At 40.3% G+C, this 21,124-nt stretch overlaps 2 protein-coding genes across 17 annotated transcripts in view; both read right to left on the minus strand.

The window, feature by feature from the left end:
* Positions 1 to 51: 51 nt before the first annotated feature.
* Positions 52 to 9,327, minus strand: wdsub1 (WD repeat, sterile alpha motif and U-box domain containing 1). Of its 4 annotated transcripts, XM_028013769.1 has the most exons (14): positions 8,993 to 9,287; positions 7,681 to 8,109; positions 6,983 to 7,170; positions 6,722 to 6,808; positions 6,157 to 6,250; positions 5,635 to 5,668; positions 5,495 to 5,535; positions 4,122 to 4,222; positions 3,957 to 3,974; positions 3,715 to 3,789; positions 3,296 to 3,475; positions 2,008 to 2,025; positions 1,891 to 1,922; positions 893 to 1,016 (listed from the first exon to the last, which is right to left on the minus strand). In XM_028013769.1, the coding sequence occupies exons 2-13, from the start codon at positions 8,076 to 8,078 to the stop codon at positions 1,912 to 1,914; spliced, it is 1,245 nt and encodes a 414-aa protein (XP_027869570.1). In that variant the 5' UTR covers positions 8,079 to 8,109; positions 8,993 to 9,287; the 3' UTR covers positions 893 to 1,016; positions 1,891 to 1,911. The 4 variants fall into 4 exon arrangements, with proteins under 4 accessions (XP_027869568.1, XP_027869567.1, XP_027869569.1 ...); XM_028013767.1 differs by having other exon boundaries at positions 52 to 1,016; positions 1,891 to 2,025; positions 9,227 to 9,327; XM_028013766.1 differs by having other exon boundaries at positions 52 to 1,016; positions 1,891 to 2,025; positions 8,993 to 9,282.
* A 1,408-nt stretch (positions 9,328 to 10,735) lies between these two features.
* LOC114143616 (bromodomain adjacent to zinc finger domain protein 2B-like) overlaps positions 10,736 to 21,124 on the minus strand; it is an 83,479-nt gene continuing 73,090 nt past the window's right edge. For 8 of the 13 annotated variants that reach the window (XM_028015828.1, XM_028015821.1, XM_028015823.1 and 5 more), the window contains 18 exons: positions 20,952 to 21,017; positions 20,488 to 20,628; positions 19,252 to 19,506; positions 18,639 to 18,862; positions 18,122 to 18,196; positions 17,802 to 18,033; positions 17,640 to 17,702; positions 16,617 to 16,761; positions 15,692 to 16,512; positions 15,350 to 15,602; positions 15,052 to 15,207; positions 14,785 to 14,945; positions 14,354 to 14,682; positions 13,642 to 13,777; positions 13,417 to 13,563; positions 12,901 to 13,202; positions 12,597 to 12,740; positions 10,736 to 12,239 (listed from right to left, as the gene is read on the minus strand). In XM_028015828.1, the coding sequence (XP_027871629.1) occupies positions 12,083 to 12,239; positions 12,597 to 12,740; positions 12,901 to 13,202; positions 13,417 to 13,563; positions 13,642 to 13,777; positions 14,354 to 14,682; positions 14,785 to 14,945; positions 15,052 to 15,207; positions 15,350 to 15,602; positions 15,692 to 16,512; positions 16,617 to 16,761; positions 17,640 to 17,702; positions 17,802 to 18,033; positions 18,122 to 18,196; positions 18,639 to 18,862; positions 19,252 to 19,506; positions 20,488 to 20,628; positions 20,952 to 21,017 (3,807 nt within the window). In that variant the 3' untranslated portion in view covers positions 10,736 to 12,082. The remainder of the gene's footprint in view (positions 12,240 to 12,596; positions 12,741 to 12,900; positions 13,203 to 13,416; positions 13,564 to 13,641; positions 13,778 to 14,353; positions 14,683 to 14,784; positions 14,946 to 15,051; positions 15,208 to 15,349; positions 15,603 to 15,691; positions 16,513 to 16,616; positions 16,762 to 17,639; positions 17,703 to 17,801; positions 18,034 to 18,121; positions 18,197 to 18,638; positions 18,863 to 19,251; positions 19,507 to 20,487; positions 20,629 to 20,951; positions 21,018 to 21,124) is intronic. The other 5 variants (XM_028015826.1, XM_028015830.1, XM_028015834.1 and 2 more) reach the window with 1 other exon arrangement.

The raw sequence follows: 21,124 nt of genomic DNA on the forward strand, positions 1-21,124 counted from the left end.
CAGATTTTAAACGTGTCTTAGCAAATTACCACACATCTATTAAACAAAAAATATTTTCTACACGTCTTTATTAAAGGTGCCAATAAATTTGGCACTGTGACTTTAATCATCCTCTTTACAGATTTTAAGTGCAAGTCAATATAAGAGGCCAGAGATGCTTCAAAATATGCACCAAGTGGTGATCAGCGGTATTTCAGGTAAAGGTCTCGTTTCTGAAAATGAACATATTTATCTGTAATGCAGAGTTTCTAGAAATAAATAACGTAAAGAGTTTAGGCAAAGAATAACATCACCGTGTTCTCCGACAACAGATTCTCACAGCTCGGGTTGATTAATATTAAGACTTCAGGAAATATTCATAATGCCAGTATATCCCATGCTGATATAAGGTAGGCAGGTGGCAACAGATGTTCAGTTTTACCAACTTTGACTTTCTGACTTTCCAGAACACATTCTAGTACTTCATGATCTAACATCATCATATCACCCTCCTCTAATTTCTTCTGACATAATTGTGAACCCACTTATAAAGTAAATAAAAACATAACCGTGGAACTTGAATAAAAATCAACTAATGAAAAGTTTTCTTTTTTTGTGACTTTTTAAACTGATTATTCCACATTTATTATATTTTTAGCAACACGTTGTCTGTCAACAGGGGTGACAAACAGATCTTAGTCTCTGCTGTGTTGCAGCTGCCAGCCTCCGATGTTAAGAGTCGGACAGATCTACACTTAATCTTCGTCCTTACCTAATCCAGCTTTGCTCCTCCACAAAGAACCTCAGCGTGAGAATAAATCAGAAGCAGATGCATCTTGTTTCTATCGACTTCAGAAGGAAACACGCCGACCTGGTCGGAGGACGCTACTGGCTGGTCTTCCAGCGGCTGATGGCCATCTTGAGGGTGTGGTTGGGTGTGAGGAGTGTTGTCAGCAGGGGAAGGTTGGTCATTGGGCTGGAACGGTTCTTGGTGTGGATCCAGTTCTCAATTGCCAGCCTTTCATACGAGTAGCCATCTGTAGGAGCAGGTAGGGTCGGTGAAAACATGATTTAAGTGTCTTGTAATATGCAGCTTTTTGTAGTATACCAACACAAAGTGGTGCATTATTGTGAAGTCGTTTTTTTTTTTTACAAATAAAAACCCACAAAATTTTGCCCTTTTATTTTCTCAAAGTAGCTCAAGCCAAATCAGATTCCACTGCATCTCTGGCAGCTGGAAAGTGAACCTCCTTCCCGGTCTCCAGCCTTTTGCAGCCTCTAACCAGTTTTCCTTCAGGATGGCCAGGATCCGGAAGGGAAACTCTTCCCAATGGTTTGCAGCAAACCGAGGAGGGAAATTCTTCAACAATTGAGCAATCTTCCATGCAGGCCACATTTTTAGACTGTCAACAGATTCCTCCACCTGAGCTTTGGATCGCTGTAGCTACTCCAGAGTTACGGTGATCCTCGTTGCTGCTTCTCTCTGACTGCAACCGAAAGTGTGCCCAAGTCTTTCCCTTTTGGGATGATGGATTGAAAAGCAGTCTCTGTAATATAAAGCCTTAAATATTGATTTATTTCCTATATTGTGACGATGTTTGTTTGCGAATGTTCTCTAACAAACCTCTGCGAGCAGCTGTGTTGATACCGATATGTTACCCAGACTAATATTAAGGTGACCTCCGAAGGCAGTTGGAGGCAGTGCATTTTTTTCCAAATAAAAAGAAAAAAGTTTCTGAATAAAAATATAAACCTCACTTTTACAATTTTTATTTATAATAAATCCTAAATGTGCACTATTAAGCATTGCTTTGTATTGGTCTCCTACATAAAATCCAAATAAAATGAATGAGTTTTGTAGTAATAGCTAGGCTAAATGTGAAAAATGTTTAAGCAGTGATGTTGACCTACCAGCTGCTATGACCGGTTCCCTCATAAGCTCTCTGGTGATTGGACACAGAAACTCATCAGGAACCCCGGAGCATATTGAACCACTTTTCAGCTCCTCCACTTTCCTCAGGAGTTTACCTCGCAGGCCGACAGACTCTAAACAAAACACACACACACACACACACACAAAAAAAAGATGAAGAAATATGTCACAGCAGAAAATGTGCCCTTACCCAACACAATTAATATCACTGTGAGCGTCTTGAGCATTTGTCATTCCTGCGTTTATCAATTTTCACTCTTGAATGGCAAATGGGAGCGTGGGTGAGAGTGAACGCCGTGGGAGCAAACCACGTCTGTCCAGTTTAAACAGCAAACAGGCAGAAAAGCCTCAAGAAGAAAAAGTACAGAAGAGATTGGAGATAATTAACAGATGAACACAAAACAGCTTTTTTTTTTTTTTACCTCCCTGACAAACCTACTGGTGCACTCTACCTTTTAGGAAACAAAGTATGAATCGATTTATTCCCACCATTGGGGAAGAAAAAAACCACGACTCCTCCCTCTGTCTGTCTGTCTGTCTGTCTGTCTGTCTGTCTGTCTGTCTGTCTGTCATAGCAGTAGATAAAACATGATGCCACTCGGCGCTGTTCTCCAAGTTAGCTCTGCTAAGAAGGTGGGATTCATGCCGTGTTGCTAAAAACAGATCAATGTGAGCACAAGCTGTCACAGCGCTGATGCCGTGTAAACTGAGCAGTGATTGACAGAGACTGTGGGATGGATATGACGACATTTCGTGGCGTTACAGCAAATGTTCGCTGAGAACTACGTGACGAATGATGCCTTAGCTGGTAGACTGAAATCAACAACATAACACTCAGACTTCAGCCTTTGTGGCATCGCCTCACGAACACACAGAAACAATAAAAGGGCTAAACTATGCTATAGTAAATAAATAAAGAAAAAAAATAATTCTAAACAAACACGGAAAGAACCATAAGGGGCTTAATGATGTTAGGTGTAAAATCCACTTTATTACTTATGGGAAATTCTGCTTTGAGGATTGGGTTATGTAACCTACAAAGTGCACCAGATTAAAGCCAGAACTGACCAAGTCTTTAAAGCTGAGCGCTGTGGCGCTCCAGCCTAACATTATGTAATCTCGCTGAGTAAAACCCTGCATAAACACTCATTCCTTCACCCGCACTCTAATCCACTGTACTGCCCTTTATCCATGTGAATAGGTAAAAAGAAATCCTAATCCATGTGCATTTCCTTGTCAATTCTTACAAGAGATCAGTGCTGTAAAATATTTATTTTTCTTCTATCTGAGACAAAAAGATGAACATGAGAACTACAAGAGAGGGAGGAAGTGAACAAGTGGTGGTGCTCTCGCTGAGCAGAGTGTGACATTTGTCTTCCTCACCTATGCCCAGCTCTGACGCCAGCATCTCCTTGGTGAGACTCAGCAGCTCTGTCCCATCTATGTTATTGGCCTTGAATTTGTCCACCAATCCCTGGAGCCCTTCCTCCACCAGCCACTCTGACACATCCCCCTCCGACCAATCAGCGACCAGCAGCTTCGATCGGCCCGCCGTGGCTTTTCCTGAGAGGGCGAGTCAAGGCGAGAGGGGGGTCAGCTGCTGATGGCTGCAGCACCTTTTAGGAAAAAACAAGACCAAATATTCCCTCCTATGTTTTAAGCTAAACAGATTTTCTTCTCTTTCTTTTTTTTTTTGTTAATCCCTCACCTTCACAGGGTGTCTTCACAGACTATTCTTTAAGACAGAGAAAAATGAAACCAAAACTGAAAGCAAGAGACCTGCAAAGTACTTTTAAAGCAACCTGAGACACTTGAAGCTGAAGAGAGAGCACTCAAGCACACAACACCTGTGTCCCTCGTTGCCAGGTGGAGCTGGACTAAAATGAAAAAAAAAATGGCACTACTAGCATGAGAGACCAATTTAATAAACCCAGATTTAAATAACAGGTTTTGATTTCACCAATTATTTTCTATTCTGAACAATCGCTAGGAGAGTAAAGGTAACAACAGCATGCTAATATTGAAGATAAAATGCAAAACTAACCAGGCAACGACTTCCCGCCTTTCCGCCGAACAGCATGTGAAGTAAAGGAGGGAAATATAACATAAGATTACAGGGCAGTTTTTATCATATTGTACTTATTTCATAGATAAATTGATATATGCTACTCTTTATGGTGTGATTTTTGAGCCTTTGCTCTCTCCTCACCCCTGCATCCGTCCTCCAGCAGACAGATGTTTACGGTTTTATCCATGGATCCGGTGGCGATCAGTGGTGCTGTTGGATGGAAGGCGCATGCTGTCACATACCTGCAGGGGGAGTCAGGTACATGAATGATATCCAAAATTATGTTCTACAGAAAGCTGGATGTGAAAAACTTGTCTAAAGGGAGTAATTACCCCTTTTGTGGCCACTTCCTTTCCTAGCACACTTTTTCCTTCCACTCAACTCTCCACCTGTGACTTGTCACCTTCTTTGGAAATGACCTTTTGTGGCTTACCCTCTTTTTGGACAGCAGTCTTATCGTTCTTATATAATATTCTAATTCAAATCAGATTTTTTTTTTTAACTTAATTTATTATTAGAAAATGCTCTGTTTACTTACACTAATAATATTATATATTAAATCATCATGTGAAAACTTTATCTTGTATTTACTGATGTTGTGAAACATTAAAATTAAATTAAAATTAAAAACAAGAAATCTGCAAGGGGGGGAAATACTCTTTCCCAGCACACACTGATTTCCCTTTCAAGACCTGAAAGAAACACTTAAATCAAGAACCACAGCGCCTTTCCAGACAGTTCAGGATCCACTGATCTAAAATCAAACTTTCAGCTGATTTAAAGAGGCAAAGGCAGAGTTAATGAGGGAGAGCTCTCTAAAACCTAAGCTGGATTGCTGAGAAACGCTGATCCACAAAAGCTCCTTGGCTTCACACAGAAGCTGAGAGGAGAGCTTCGCTAAACCTCCAATCAAGACTCGGTCTGAATTTAAATCTAAAGTCAAATGAGTTTCCGGGAAGCCTTTTTTTTTTTTTTTTGTCTAAAGTTTTGATTTACTTCTTTTCCCCTTCAGTTATCTTATCCCACTTCTATTTTAGATACAGATTTTTTTTTCTCTCCCCTCCAAAAGCACTTTCATTTGCCCCCACTGAAAGGAGCTCGGTGCCTTTCAGACACAGGTGGCTGAATTGTTGTAAATGGCTTGTGTGATCATTCATCTGTGACTTATCTGTTAGTGTAGGGGTGAAGAGAGCGTGGTCCTACGCATTTAAAAATGGAAGGCAATGTTCGGAATCAGTGATGCAGCATAATATATGTATGTATTTTTCAGTCTATTAAAATTGAAGGTTTCTTAAAGTATTACTAATTAAAAAGAAAAATAATCTAAATGAACCTGAAAACGTCTGTGTCATTCTGTTCTTTTCCCTTAATGACGCATAACTAAAAAGGTTGAAATAATTAGTTTGCCATCTCATCACAGGTTAAGTTTTTTTTCTCTCCTGTAATTAAAAACTATAGTTTAAAAGTGCTTGCAATGACCAAAATTAACAACATTAAAATAAATAAATATTTACCTGTCATGGTGGTTCAGTGTGTGAAGCAGAACGGCATTATTCTAAGAAAAAAAGCGGCAAAAACCCAACATGAGGAACATGGATCCAGGGATAAAAAGCTCACATCTGTCAGAGCGACAATGTGAGCAAGAGAAACTCACCGCGTCATAGACCTTGACGCTTTTGTCCACTGAGCTGCAAGAAATAAAAATGAAAAATCAGTTCAGTTCCAAGACATGAATTCAAACCCAGGTTCTCCATTTTGAGGGGAAAAAAACCCCCCTGATCATTTGTCTCCCTCTAGTGGTCTTAAAGAAACACTGCAATTACAAATATGTAGAAGGTGGCCTAGAGTACTTACTGTGCATGATCAAGTAAACAGTCTACATAAATCTATAGCTTGCTCATAAACAGATCAAGAGACGAACCTATTACACATCAGATAGTGATTTGAAATTACATTAAGCATATGGCAACAGAGTTTCTCATGAGAATGAGAATGGTTAGAGATTCACTAGCAAAAGGAACCAAGTGGTGGTCTCTGTTTAGAGCATTTGTACACAGTTTTACAATCTACAGCTACTCAGCCTTTTACAAGCATAAAGGATGCTTTGTGAAGGTAAAAAAAAGAGAATGAAAGAATGAGACCCCCTTCTTGTTTCTTCTTCAAGCTAGGATCTTACCCAGACACAAGCAGCTGCCCATCAGAGGAGTACCCACAGCAGAAGACTGGAGCCGTCTGGCCGGTTAGTGTATGTAGGAGCACCATGTCAAAGCCTGCAAGGTAAAGCAACAAGTGTGGTTCTGCACAGATTTAAATATCGCCAATAAGTGAAGAAAACTAATTCCAGTGGGTGGAGTGTTGTTTGTAATTCTGAGGAGAATGGCACGGATTTGTGTAAAATCAAACGCTATGTTTGTTTTGTTTGTATGTCCTCATAATGTGGTGGTGATTTATCACAGATTAAGTTTGGCACTTTTGAGGATACTGGTCATTAATATTCGGCCTCAAGGGCTAATCAATATATTAGATTAGTGTAACCACAACGGCAACTTTGTTACTCAACAGTCGGCTAATTGATTGCTGTCTTTCGGCACTCTCATTTTTTTTCCTTGAGATTTTCTCTTGAGATTACACAGATGGACACAGTAGTTGGTGTTTTTATAGTGTGCCATTATGATCCAGAATATGTTGTTCTGCTGTTAGAGGAAGGATTTGCAACACAGTTGACCTAAAAACATTTGTACCTCCAGAGGTGAACTTGTTAATAACCCAGATCTTCAGGTGACAGTCTTGTCCGCAAGATGCCAAATGAAACTGCACAACTTGGTTGCCTAAAAAAAACGCCAAATACAATTAATTCAAAGACCATTCTCAGAGAAACCTTAAAAATATTGCCTTTCTATTTCCACTATTCTCTTCATTTCTGTGAGGTGATTTAAAAAGAAAAGCCCTATTTATAGTAGTGGACTGTGCGCTTTATATAAATCCACAACTAGAGTTCTCACCACTGAGGATGCTGGGAGCGAAGCTGCAGCAGGACACCCCCAGGTCGTGGGCATCCTTCTTTGCGAGGAGTTGGTTTAAGTGCAGATCCCACAGACGCAGATCTCCATAGGTGGAGCCCGTCATGAACATCTGACTGCAAGGGCTGAAGGAACAAGCTACCATTGTTGTGTCTCTCACTCCTCCAGTCCTTTATAAAACATTTAAAAAAACAACAACAACAACAGCTGAACGAACAGTTTGCTTTTCATCGCTGTTGAGAGTCAAACGGATCTGGTGCCGACAACATGAGCAAATATTGTCACAGCACTGCTCCATGTGGCGTAGGGAGAGCTGTTTGCACTGACTTTGTGGTTCATTTTATGAAGCAATTTTATTATTTTGCTGTATATAAATATAAACAGCTGTGTAAGTAAATTGATTATATATTACTATATTATATCATATCTTGTATATATGATTATATATACACAGCTGTGAAATAGCTGTGTATTTAACTAAAGTATGAAAAAGCAGCTCTTAGTCTAAACAAATTCTTTCTTCTGACTAAAAATTTGCTGAAAACATTAATTTCCCGTTAGAAAGTAGATAAAATAGTATCTGTATTTTTGCATCACTAACAATAGAAACAAATTTGCTTTCATGTTATTGAGTAATTGAACGACTTTCAGCTCCCAGGAAACACAAAGCTTCACTTTACCTGGACAGCCTCTTAGAGTGGAAATCCCAGAGAGCCAAAGTGCCATCAGACGCACCTGAAACCAGGTGGGCCGCGTTGGGAGACAGCGCACAGATCCGAACAGGGCTGCGGTCGGGATGTTCCAGGACGGCCTCGATGCCCCCCGTGACCATGGACCACACCAGCGTGGTCGCATCTGTGGAGCAGGAGACGAGGAACTGGCCGCAGGGGCTGAAGCAACAGCAGTGGACGCTGTAGCTGTGTCCCTTCAGAGGCGAGAAAGGCAGCTCGGAGAAGTCTTCAGCATTGTATATCCTGAGGGTTTTGTCCCCGGAGCAGGTAGCCAACAGTTTGGCGGAGAAGGCACACCAGTTGATGTCGTCTTGATGGTCTCGTAAGGTGCAGACTACAGACGCCATCCGCAGAGCCAACGCTGAAGTTTGGAGGACACTGGATCAAGAACAGAACCAGAATGAGACCTTGAATAAGTTAAGCAGAGAATTTAACAAAGAAATCTGCACAAAAACCTTCCGTTTTTTTGAAACTGATATCACAAGCATGACATTACTGACAGCTAAGCAAATAACCTTTACCTAGGTAACTTATATATATAAATAAGGTCTGTTTATATATGCATATATATAGACCTCATTTTAAAATCTGGGATACTATTTTTTGTTAAATCAAGCCTGGGTTATCCATAACAATAAATACAGGTACTTTTAGTCAATTCATAAGCTTTTGTAACTTTTATTTTGTTTATAAAATTCCAAAGACTGCAATTTGTTGGCAGTTTAAAACCCTGACCTTAGAAGGTCTACAAGCCCAATAATCACCCAAATGATCATCTCCCATCAATTTAGATTAATCTAATAATTTAGTAGGACAAATAGTCTTTTTTTTTTTATGTGGCAGTACAAGGACAATTAAAGTAATCTAAGTACGAACAAATAGAAACCAGGATAAATCAATTTATTTATAAGCAAGTCACATTTCTTTTCAATAATGGAATAAAGATTAAGAAAAGTTTAGAAACAGCTTTCCAGACTTGTCTTTCTTTTTTCCCGTATAGTCAGAATCTGGTTCCTACAGGAAGTTTAATAGATCCCATCGTTTGCTCCTGATCAGACTCTTGACATCTGGATAGGATAGTCCGATGCCAACAAGTGAGAGAAAGATAATAGATAATTATTTAGCCTGGAGGTATATTACCACTAATACCACTATTATACCTCCAGGCTAAAAAATAATCCTGACAGCTTATATCTGTATTATTTCCCTTTTACGAAACGAAACCGAAATAAATGAAATAATAACCCAAAAGCTTGATCACCTTTTTTTCTGCCAGGAGATCTTAATTAAATTATTTAACACACCAGAACAACTAATTGTTGCTGCTTTAGAAGCTAACGGCTCTTCACGATTATGAAGCTACTTTCTGCCATTATGCGAAATATACAAAAAAAAAATAAAAGCCAGCCTAAAAAACCAGACTGCAGAAGAAAAATGACTAGTCAGCAGACCGCGTCCTGCAGCATCTGGTATTGTTTAACAACGTCAGTCTTACTCGTCTCTGTCCGTCTCTGTTATTCACTGTTTACTTCCTCTCTGTTCAGCTGACCGTGACGTCACTGCATCTCCCCGATGCTGCATTCGTTGTAGCTCGGAAATAGGAAGTCATAATGGAATATTCAAACTCATTTAAAAAAAAAAAGTTACCTTCCGTATTAGTGCTGATTATGGTAATACCAAAACCGATTTTTATTAAACGTTTTAATTAATTTCAGTTATATTAAATACTATAATACTTCGTTAATGCGCTAGTTTTTAAATTACATTTAGGCTGTGGCTGAAGAGGTGCTGCAGAATCCCACATAGCTGGTCTGCACAGATTTTCAAGAACCTGTGGAAAACTCCATTTGGACCTGCAGACTTGTTGTAGTTCTCAGCATCTGCCTGATCACCTGAGGCTGGAAGGTGAGGGGGGGAAAAAGGGAGCGGGACATCTATACTGCTCAAAAAAATAAAGGGAACACTTAAACAACACAATATAACTCCAAGTAAATCAAACTTCTGTGAAATCAAACTGTCCACTTAGGAAGCAACACTGATTGACAATCAATTTCACCTGCTGTTGTGCAAATGGAACTTTGTACAGAACAAAGTATTCAATGAGAATATTTCTTTCATTCAGATCTAGGATGTGTTATTTGAGTGTTCCCTTTATTTTTTTGAGCAGTGTATATCTCCATTTAGCTGCTGACAAGCAGCATCACGACCTCTTTTGAGGAACAGGTGAGCGGTGATATGCACAATAGTGATTTGAATTTTTGTTTCCATCTTTTCCATGTATTTTTACCAATGCATTATCATCAATAGATGCACTTTTCTACAGAATAAAAAAATTCTCAGGCCCCCCTTATCGTTAAATTTTTTTTTAGAGATATAGAATTGTATATTAATTCTAATTTATCTTCTTCTTCACCCCAAATAGACATGCAACATAATAGGAAATTGTCTTGGTTTCTGCATTAAGATTAAGAAAACCGCCCCTGCTTGTAAAACTGCTAACGTAATTCTATCACTTTGCAAAACAAGAAGCTAGGTCATAGTGGACATTAAAGTACCTACAATATGAATGAATATTTTGTTTATTTTCCTAATATTTTGAAGTAAAATCATCTAGCCTAACTGAAGAATACATTTTATTAGTAATCATTGACATACTAAAGGTAAACATTTATAAAACTGCTCTTGTATATGTTTACGATGAAAGCGTTTTGTATACATTATGTATTGTATTGTGAAGTTCATGTTTTATTTTGCCACTCATGTTTACTCTTATTTTCTTCATTTTAAGGTTAGAGTATAGAAAATATGTTGTGCCTCTGCTTTTGGCACCAGTTTTGTCAATTTATTCCATCGTGGGTTGCATCATACCCTTAGTTTAAGCAGCACACGCATACCGAGCTTTAATTTTTTCTTGGAAAGAGAATAAAGGTTATTAATCCGGTAATCCAAAACAGAAGCAGCAACTATGTGACGTGGAAACTGAAATGAATCAAGTGTAAGACGCTTACGTTGAAAAACATCCTTTTAATAGGTCCGTGCCACACACTAGTGAAAAATAAAGCTCCTACAAAAGAATGATACTTTTATTCCACAATATCTTAAATAAAGTAACTTCAAGTACTTTCGACTTGGGTACAAAAAAATCTAGCTGCCTCCATCAGGCCACGACACACAGCAAGGTTCAACACAGTGGTTACAAATGGCCTTTAGGTCCTCTGTATTGTGGCAGATTCTGAGGAAATGCATCGTGGAAGCGAAACCGAATGCTTGTTGCTCCTTTGTTTCTCTGCTGAGGTGAGGAATGATTTCTGTGTTACTGTCCCACTTTGGAGGCCCTGTCAGATTTAAATCATATTAAAAAAATAATTGTCATAAGAATGAAAACTAAAAAACAACAAACAAAAAACAACAACATCCCCTACATGCCCCTGTTGGAAGGGTAGGCACTACCAAGATTAAGGATACCACAGTGTTTGCAGAGGATATGTATATACTGTACAAACAATATTTATGATAATGTTTTCATCACGTTCACTAAAATAGAATGCTACAATCATTCTAAGGCATAAACAATATCTTAATATTCTTAAACAATTTTTACACATCGTTGCAAACAAGACATAATATTGACATTAATAAACAGTATATACACACGGATCGCCATTGTCGAACTGTTCCTCTGCTGCTCCTGTAAATAAACGCAGTTTTACAGTTTGAACAAATGAATACAGTTCTCTGATGCCCCAAAGCACTGAACAGTGTAAACAGTTTTTTTTTTTCCTCTTTTTCTTGGCTTTGTTTTGATATTTGGGGAAAAAAATTAAAACACAAAGACACATTCCTTTTTTTTGTTGTTGTGGTTTAAATTCAAAGCAGTTTAGATGATTCCTCCTTTTTCATAGAAAATGAAGTGGACCTTGATTCATAAATAATTATTACAAAATTAAATACATTCACTATAATACGATTAAATAACAAAAGACTATGTACAGGTAGTGGAAAGTATTCTAGCGCAGATACATCAGTGACATTTGAGGATTCATTCAGTGCAGTGTTCTGAGACAGGGAATGGTATTGCACTAGGACACCCCATTTCTCTGGGACTCTTTGGGGCTTTTATCCCTGTTGTAATAAATCCAGCGCACCACATGTAACAATGTTTTTTTTATTCTTTTTTTGTTTTGTATGGTGATATCTCTCTTAAGCACACAATGGATTCCTTATGAAGGAGCCGACTTTTTCTTCCATCCTGCAAAAAGCCACAAACTCCGTCAGAAAAAAAAAAAAAGAAAAGAAAACCTGGTGTTCCGTATGAAACGTTGAATGGGTTCACAAGGAGAGTCTGAACAGTTTAGTTTGTTTGCTTCAGAAGCTCAGTCCAGCGCTTCTCAAAAAACTTCCTCATGTTATGACCAGCTCGACCAATGTCCGAATTGTCTTCATTGAATTTTTCACAGTTATCAAAGACCAAGTTGACATCAATGATGAAAGTCTCCAGGTTTTGATACCTGAAATAAAGGAAAATAATCATTAAGCCATAACATGTTACCAATAAAATGCCTTTCTGTATAAAAGGTATTACGGCCTTTTATACAGATTTCGTGTTCTTTGCCTTTAAACACGGAATTAAGAAAAATCACAGACTATATGGATGAAAGTTTCTTCTATATTCTGTTTTCTTTTTCATAATGAAGACACTTAGCCATATTTATTTCATACTACAGAAACACCCTGTAAAAGCAGGTAAAGCATTTTCTACGTTGTTGCAGCAAGTTTCTTCCTGAAAAACTGGCTTTAAAATACATGGAAATCCCCCACAGGTTTAAAGGAAGAAAAAGAACAAACAGAACTAGTTGGGAACTCACTGGCTGCTCACAAGCTTCTCACGTATAGTGGAGAAGTCCATCGGCTTTTTTATGACCTTCCTGTAGCCAGGGACCGATTTTAGGTTGACAGGCGTGAGAAAAGGCCATGCATCCTGATGCCTCTCCAACTCTGCGAGAAGAACTCTGTTGAGAACACAAACGCAAAGACTAGAATTGGTTTTGGTGAGGCAACAAGCTCTTGATTACAACAAAGAATGTGTGATGATTTTAGTTACTTTAAAGAACTATTCAACAACAACAAAAAAAAAGCAACAACAAGAGTGAACATGCCAAGAGCAGATACCTGCATAATCCCAGGTCCCTGTTGTTGTCTCTTGCTGTCTTGGCTCGTTTCACACACACAGGGCTCTCCTGATTGGCTGGTATCAGAGCAGGTGAAGCCTCCTCCGTTTTTCTCTTCCTGCTGGTGTCTTTTGATCCTTTTTTGGGCGTGCTGCTGGCACTGACTGAATCCTCCTCTGATACCTCCCCGTTACCTGTCTGCTTCACGTTCTTCTTGGACTCCCCGCTTTTTTTGCTGCTTCCTCCGCTAGAAGCTACAGTTTTGGTTGGAGGCTTTTTGGTCTTTGGGGATGGACCACTTGCCTGTGAAATTGAACAGTTAGTACACAAAATCTTTAAAATTGTTGAGCCTTGAAGTTATGTTGATCAACTCAATTTTCGAATTATAAACAATTACATGACTTGGTTGGAGATCACTGCATGTATTGTTAATATCATCGATGGTACAGATCCTACAGGATCCTAAGACTCAAAACTAAATGATATGAGCCTGATTATACTATTTACAGTGACATACCGTTGAAATGCAGGCTGGACAGTACCAGTCTCCTTCGGGAATGCTGGTGATCTTGGGTTTGTGACAGTAAGTGTGACACCCTTTGTCACAGCCATCGCATAACAAAAGGAGGTCCTCATTATCCCCCTTTTTGCACATCTGACAGTACTAAAAAGAATAACCCGTCCATTAAAACAAGAAAGCTCTTCCTGAGCTTTGTCTATAATCTTCGGAGCATTTTCTTACCACTTTCATGATAGACCTTTCCCAAGCGATAGACTTCTGCAGCTGCTGGATGCACATGGCCAACTGGGCAGCACTGCGGACCTCACTCAGAGCCTTCCTCCATACCTTCATACCGTGGGCTACCTCCTCCTCACCGCTAAGAGAGGACAGAAGGATGAGGATCAAAAATTCAAAATGAAATAAGGATATATGGGTATGTTTTCACACAAGCTGCTTGGTATCGGTTGAAAAAGTTGCCAGCAAGACAGCAGATCATTATGAGCTCTGGCTGTGCAGAGACAGGCATGAGGGTGTAAGGTGCTGGGGAGAGGTACACACCCATTCTGTCAGGTTAAAGGTACGCTCATGCAGAAAGTTTGAGGGTTTGTTAAATTCTGGAAGCCAAAGGTTTGCTCATAATCAAGGTTACAGAGTAACAACACCATGCAAATGATTGAAGGAAACAAAAGTCCAAACAACACTGAACAATGACAATGTGCAGGAAATGAAACTGAGTGAAGCCCCTACCAGCCTCCCCAAAAAAGCCCCAAAAAACTCCATGAGATCCAACAAAAACAGATGTACACAAATCTGACAAGCGACCACAAACATCTGCTGTTAAAGCAACCAAGACCCTCAGTTTTGGAGTGACATGGGAAACAAAAAGCACAGACAGAGAGAGGAAGGGGTCTTAGTGGGAGAGTGGGGAGCTTTGGTTGGAGAAATGACCTACCCTTCCCTGTCAGCACTAGAGGATGGGGCGGGGGCAGGGACAGTGACCGTACCCACATTATCCAGCCTGATCTGAATGGTGGTACCTAAGGGGCTCCTCAGGTACCTTCTCTCGATGTTGCGCTCCAGATCGGCCAGACGTGTCACTGCTATGTCCAGAGGGTTGTCCGGGTGACGCATCACCCCGCCCTTCTCTCCGCGTTCCTCAAGATGCTCCTTGGAGTCCTTATCTCCTGCACCTCCTGATGCTGGTGTTGACTTAGTGGGGGGCTTGTGCTCGTAGTACACCAGATCCTCTCGCTCAGACTGAGGATCTGGGTAGGTCCAGCCCTGGATGGGATATAATTTGTTATGTCTTCTGACCAGATGGTGTTCAAGCCTATTTTATTCTAATTTGGCCACACAACATAAAGAAGGAAATCCAAAATTTACCTTGACTTGCAAGCTGGCTGCAGTCACTTTCCTCTCCAGCTCCTCAACCTGCTGCAGCACAGCAATGTCCATTTCCATGGCCTGTTCCTCCACACACCAGCCCCGCACTGACTCCACACTGACCTGGCTTTCCTCAAGCTCCCGGAGCTCAATCATGGCCACTAGAGGATTGACACAACAGAAGTTACAGACTCACATACAAAAACAATTGCTAATGCAGCTATCTGGAACATTTACACAAGCAGGAAGACTTGTTGCATTACTCACCATCTTTGTGTTTGGTGCAAACCTGTGGGATTATCTCCACGTATTTCTGCATCTGCCGCTGGAGGCCCCGCTCCCGGATTCCTCGACTGTGGAGAGCATCAACCAGTGCCCGCAGCTGTTCGATGTGAGATACCCGCCACCAACCTGTCAGCAGTTCTGAGACAACAAACACACACAATCCCATTAGTTGGAACACTGTAGACATGCATTTATATTCTTCATGTTACAACTTAGTAAAATTATCCATACAAAGCAGAAGTTGGTGTTTTGTTATCACCAACATGTCCAGGTCACTCACCTTCTGGAATGGGGCGAGGTGCAAGGTGGTCAAGAGACTTTGGCATCTCCAAGGCGGGAGAGGGCATAGAGGAGCTTTTCTCAATGCGAGGTATAGGTGACTCACTCTTACTAGAGACACTTGCTGTTGTGTTGCCCTCCAGGGAATGGCCTGGCATGGGGCTGGGGCTACTGCACAGAGGTAAGCTGGGACTTATCACACCACTAGGCCAGTTTGCAAAAGAAACCCCAAGCAATGAGCCCCCTGACTTCAACTAAAAGAAAGAGACAAACAAACTCTTAGTAAAACTGGAAATAAAACTTCAATGCAGCCATTATGTTTTATTCTGGACATCAGCCTTACCTGCAGGGCAGACAAAGGGTAGGTGAGGAGACCAGTTGGGTGATGCGGGCTAGCGGACGCAGAGGCGGCAGAAGGTGTGAGAGGTAGGGCAGGGGAAGGAGGTGGAGACCTAGGTCTGCCAGGTGTTGAAGACGCCTGAGGAGAGCCACGCGGCGCTCCTGGCGGAGTAGTGGTAAGAGAAGAGAGGTCACAAGGGTTGCGAGGAAGTAGACTGAACCAGTGCCCACTCCTCTCGGTCAGAACTCTGAGCAACTGGTCATTGGTTTGGAATACGAGGTGTGGAGATGATGCAGGAGAAGAAGTTGGAGGAGTGTTCCCTGGGCTTTCCTGTCGTATTGGCAGGCAGGGGAAAGATAAAGATGCTGAAATTGGAGGAGGGATATGTGTAGTGTCATTAGTGGTCACTAAGGAAGGAATTAATGCTGCCGTTGGCTCTGGGGTAGTATGATTGGGGGAAGGTAATGTTTCTTTCTTGGAGGCATTAGGAATGTTCATGGGACTGCTGTCTTGTATCCCAAGTGGACTCTCCTTTTCCTCTGCCTTTAGAGATTGTTTGCCAACATTTTTGCCAACGTTTCGGAGTGTACACAGTTTGGAGATGCAACCGGCCTGCTGGTAGAACAGAGTCTGAGTGTTTTTCTTTCCCCCATGTTCCTGACCCTCGTCTTTCTGTTGTTCCAAGCTCGGTGTCCGAAGGTTCTGTCCATCGAGGCTGCTAGGCTTCTCCTTGTGGAGTTCAAACTCCTGCGGTTCCTCTTTTACCTTGACCTCTTCGGCTGCTCTTCTCCTCCTCTGTCGCTCCTCCTCCAGTTCCTCTGGGGCTGAGGAAAGAATAACAGAGTATTTAGTGCAAATATTTTGAAACAACATACTTTCCAATTGCCTTGAAGAGGATCAAGTCACGAGTGTTTTGTGCTGCCTCTACCTTCTCCACTCTCCATAGCTTCAATGAATACCCCTCCACAGTGTGGCAGAACCCAGTACCGGCGCCGATACCGGTCCTGACCATACATCATGGAGCGCAGAGAATGAGATATCTCAAAGAGCTTTCTTCTGGTCTGATGATGTTGCTGCAAAAATATAAAGAAAACACATGATACTTTGTGCTCTTTTTGTTTAACTTCAATATTTTGAGAACATCGAGCTAAATTATGCTGTTGTTCACATGATATTACAAATATATGACTATTCTCTCTCCCTTTTATTAAATAGGAGGATCAACCACAGTATTAGTTAAAAGTGGTAAAAATTGCAAAACTTATCAAAATTGACTGCTTTTCAGAAATATTTCAAACTACTTTTGCTGTTTTGAAAAAAAATGCATTAAAATATGTGAGTTTTGGTAATTCAGTCATAATAACAGACATGTTGAAGCTGTGAGCATGACTCAGAATATGCCTGAACACTAAACATGAATTCATTCATTTTAACCTGGGTGACCTGAATCTAGAACTCGTTCCCGTCTACGATAACCAGGCACAACAATGAATATGAAGCACTGCACAAGATGCTAATGAGGTAATTCAATAGGCTAAATAATATCCGCATGCCAGCCCACATATTCATAGAATACCTTTTTGCTAACATATTTTAAGACATCATAGCTAATGCATAGTTTAGTTGTGGGACTTGTTTCTCATTTTGCCAATTGTCTATCAAGATGTATTCAAAAACTAGAAGGAAATGTTCATGTTGACATGAAAATAAGCACTTCATAATCATGTATAGTAATGCTATAAAATAACAAACAGCAGTAATAATTACTGCTTCTGAGCTTTATCTCTTTGTAATAGACTTCCCAGGAGAGTAGTTTAATCTCTGAGTTCTGCATGCAATCACACATTATTACCAACAGCCAAGCATGTATAATTTCTCTGTCTCCTTAAACATTTATGGTTACAGTGATTAGATTCGTCATACCACATACTCATTCTACAGAGGAGTGTACCTTAGCTAATTTCTCTATTTGCTTCTCAAGCTCCTCAATGCTGGTGGCCTGGTCGACTTCATCCTGATAGGAGGGGAAGAAACAAACAGTAGATGTCTGTAAGTGATTAGAATGAGGTCAGTTTTTATAATGAGCATTAAGTTGCAATCATTTTGGTTTTACCTCGTCAAAGGTCTCCACTTTTTTAACTTTTTTAATTTCCTCCTCCTCATCGTCATCGTCGTCTTCTGCCTGGTCATCACTGTCGTCATCGTCATCATCGTCATCCTCACTGTCTCCACCCAGCTTCCTCTTGCGCTTGGCGGCGGAGGATGGAGTACCAACGGAATGGTTCTCTTCCATACCCGTGTTGGCCTCCCTCTTTCCAGTTCGCTTGGCGTGAATGGTCTTCAGCCTACGTGGAGATGCACAACAACTTCAGCCAGACTGTTTATCAAAATTAAAACAAACGTTCTTAATAACGACATTTGAGGAAAACTTACTTCTTCAGTTTTCCTTCCATAATAATCTTGTCTTTCCTCATGTTAGCCATTTGATCCAGATTCTTGTCAATCTCACTGCAACAGGAAATGCGTTACCGTTAATTACACTTGTGCTTTTAATGAAAGTTGAGATTAACAGGCAGCTATAGAGAGGCAAAGAAAAAAAATAATGTAATAGCCTGTATCCCAGAGACCAAATTACTTGTACACTTTGTTTAAAAGCACTGCAAATTACTACCCGTTTCTGCAGTTAATTGTTTTCCACTGAATAAAAAAAAGAATTACTGCTTGTAAAAAAAACCTTCAAAATAAGCAATATACAGCCCACCCATCCATCATCCATCCATCCATCCATACATACGTGTTGGATTTGTATTAGCATGTTTCACTCAAGCAAACCCAGAGAGAGAAAAAAATTGAACCATGCAGAAAACCTCAAAACCACCAGGTACTTTGTAACTAAAACTGAGAATATTTGCAAAAATGAACAGTTTTGAGTTTGTGTTTCTTCCCCTACCTGATAACAGCTTTACTGCAGGCCAGCTCATTAGCCAAGAACCCCAGAATGGAGGCCTTCTGGGCAGGAGTGTGAGCCTGGAAGGCTTTGGTCTTCAGACTGAGGGCCAAAGGAGCCAGGTCTGTGTTGGAACAATGAGCGCTCATGTACATTTGCAGCACCTCCGAGACATTATCCCTGTTGATGCCAACGTTGGTTAAATGGTCCCCCAGCATGGTTTTTGTCTGATTGTGAAGGAGTTGATGAAAAAGACAAAAGGGTTATGACATCATTTTAACTTTTCAATTCAAGTTGATCAGAACTGTCAGCATATTTGTCTTTATAGCAGCTTGTTCGCCAAGTAAAAATATGTTTTTATTTTTTAATTGTAATTCATCTGTAATTAAAAGCAGCAAATCACAGGTTCAAACACATTAAGATTTACATAAAAATAGCATTTTAAAATAGTATTTATTCTAATTAAAAATGTCAAATTTAAGCCTCTAATTATCAATATATCGCTGACAAAATTTCCATATGCCTGTACTATGCAGTAATTACAGGCAATACATAACTATTGTGATAATCTAAGCCTCTTATAAAATCCCTCCTGATTCAAATACAAATTCTTTACCTTTTGTCCAGGTGGCAAACCGGGATCACAGACTGCTAGAGAGAGCAGTTTAACCAGAAGGTCTTGAACTTGGCCCATGCTGTCCCCCACGTTGAGCAAGCCTTCCTGCAGCATTCCCAAGGTGGGAACATCTGCGTTCAAATCAAGTCCTAAAACTTTTCCAAAGCCTCTCAAGAACTGCATGAGCATCAGGCAGTCTGACACTGCCCGTCCAGGGAGGATGAGGCCAGGGATGCGGGAGAACTCTGGGAGAGGCTGGACACAGAAAAACAGGGAAAACTCAGGTTGATGCATGCTTTTGCTGTGGTTCGCCTACTAAATCTAATGTCAACAACATAAAGCAGTGAGTAAGTCAATATGCAGGAGACATTAGGATCTTATCAAATAGTTAGTTAAACAGTTCACTAATTGATTTCCAAAGCTAAAGTTTTTCTTTTATTATTATGCAGAGTCCTTACAAATAGGGTCATATAATTAAAATATTTAATTTCAGTAAATTGTAGATGGTTATGGTTTTCACCCGTGTTCAGAGTACATCTGTGTGTGGCAGCTTTTGAAACACTGACATCGGCTGCTGTCAGTATCTTGTAAATCTCCCCCAAATACTTGAATCCTCTCACTGCAGTTATTTATTTGGTTATACCACTTTTTTCTATCCCACATTTTACTTCCGCTTAACATTCTCATATACAGCATCCTGTGAACACTCCTCATGAAAGGTACCAATGACTTATGCATTTTTGTGTTGTTGTTGTTTTTATGTAATATTCTAATATTGTTATATTCTGAATTGTGGATTTTTATAAGCTATTAGCCATAATGATCAAAATGAACAAAAAAAGTCCAGCTGAAATATGTAACTGTGTTTAAAGAGTCCATGTAAAAGTCTTACTTTTTGAAATTAAATTACAAAGAATAGTTGACTTCTCAATGGTGTACTAATGTAGTAAGATGCAAATCAAAGCAGAAAAGCAGTTATGTAATAACTGTGTGGACTTCACATGATGGTTACTTCCAGGTTACAGTTTCCATAGCTTTTGTTTTATTTTGCAGTTCCTCACTTTCACCACTTGGGGGAACACATGTCTAAACATTCACAATCATATGATCTTAACACTGACCCGAGAAAGTGTTCCACTAACTCAGCTCTCACAACAAGTCTTTTGCTCCCAGTACATCATCAGTATTATCGCTAATGCGACTAATAACAGTGTTTATAACAGGAAGAGCACCAACCTTATGATCAGAAAGACACATGTCTTCATTTGGCTTTTTCAGCTCCCTCGCTATCTCCAGCTCTAGTCGCCGTTGCTCCAGTTTGCGCTCTTTGTTCAAGCGCTTCTCATCTCTTTTCTCCTGCCGCAAGCGTTCACGCTCCTAGAGAGTCCAAAATTTGAGGGAGCATTAGGGAAGTGAAGCAAGTGTGTGTATGTGTGCTTGTGTGTAAAGCAGACAAGGGGCTTTACATGACTTTGCTGAGCAGTGTTAGAATTCAGCCCTAATACTGCTGTGCATTCGGAGGAAAAGTGCTTGAGGGCCAGAATCCTTTAACTCAGTATGAGCGTAGTGGGGGGAAAAAAGGAGGAAAAGTGTGCAACGGAAGGAGAGAAAGCAGGAATTCATGGAGAGAATAATGACTTTTTATGGCAGTGGCAATGTGGTTGTGTGTTTCTGAATTCGGTCGTGTGCATGTGAACTACCTCTGCTTTCTTGCGAGCCTCAACAGCCTTCATCAGCATTACATGTTGCCTCCTCCTTTCCCTCTCCTAAAGTGGTTTAAAAAAAAAAGTGTACGCATTAAGGTGCACGAACTGTACAAACACCACTCAAGGTCGACTGAGTTGCTTATGTATTCATGTAAAACTGAATTCAT

This window comes from Xiphophorus couchianus, chromosome 4 (assembly GCF_001444195.1).
Source record: "Xiphophorus couchianus chromosome 4, X_couchianus-1.0, whole genome shotgun sequence".
Lineage (NCBI taxonomy): Eukaryota > Metazoa > Chordata > Actinopteri > Cyprinodontiformes > Poeciliidae > Xiphophorus > Xiphophorus couchianus.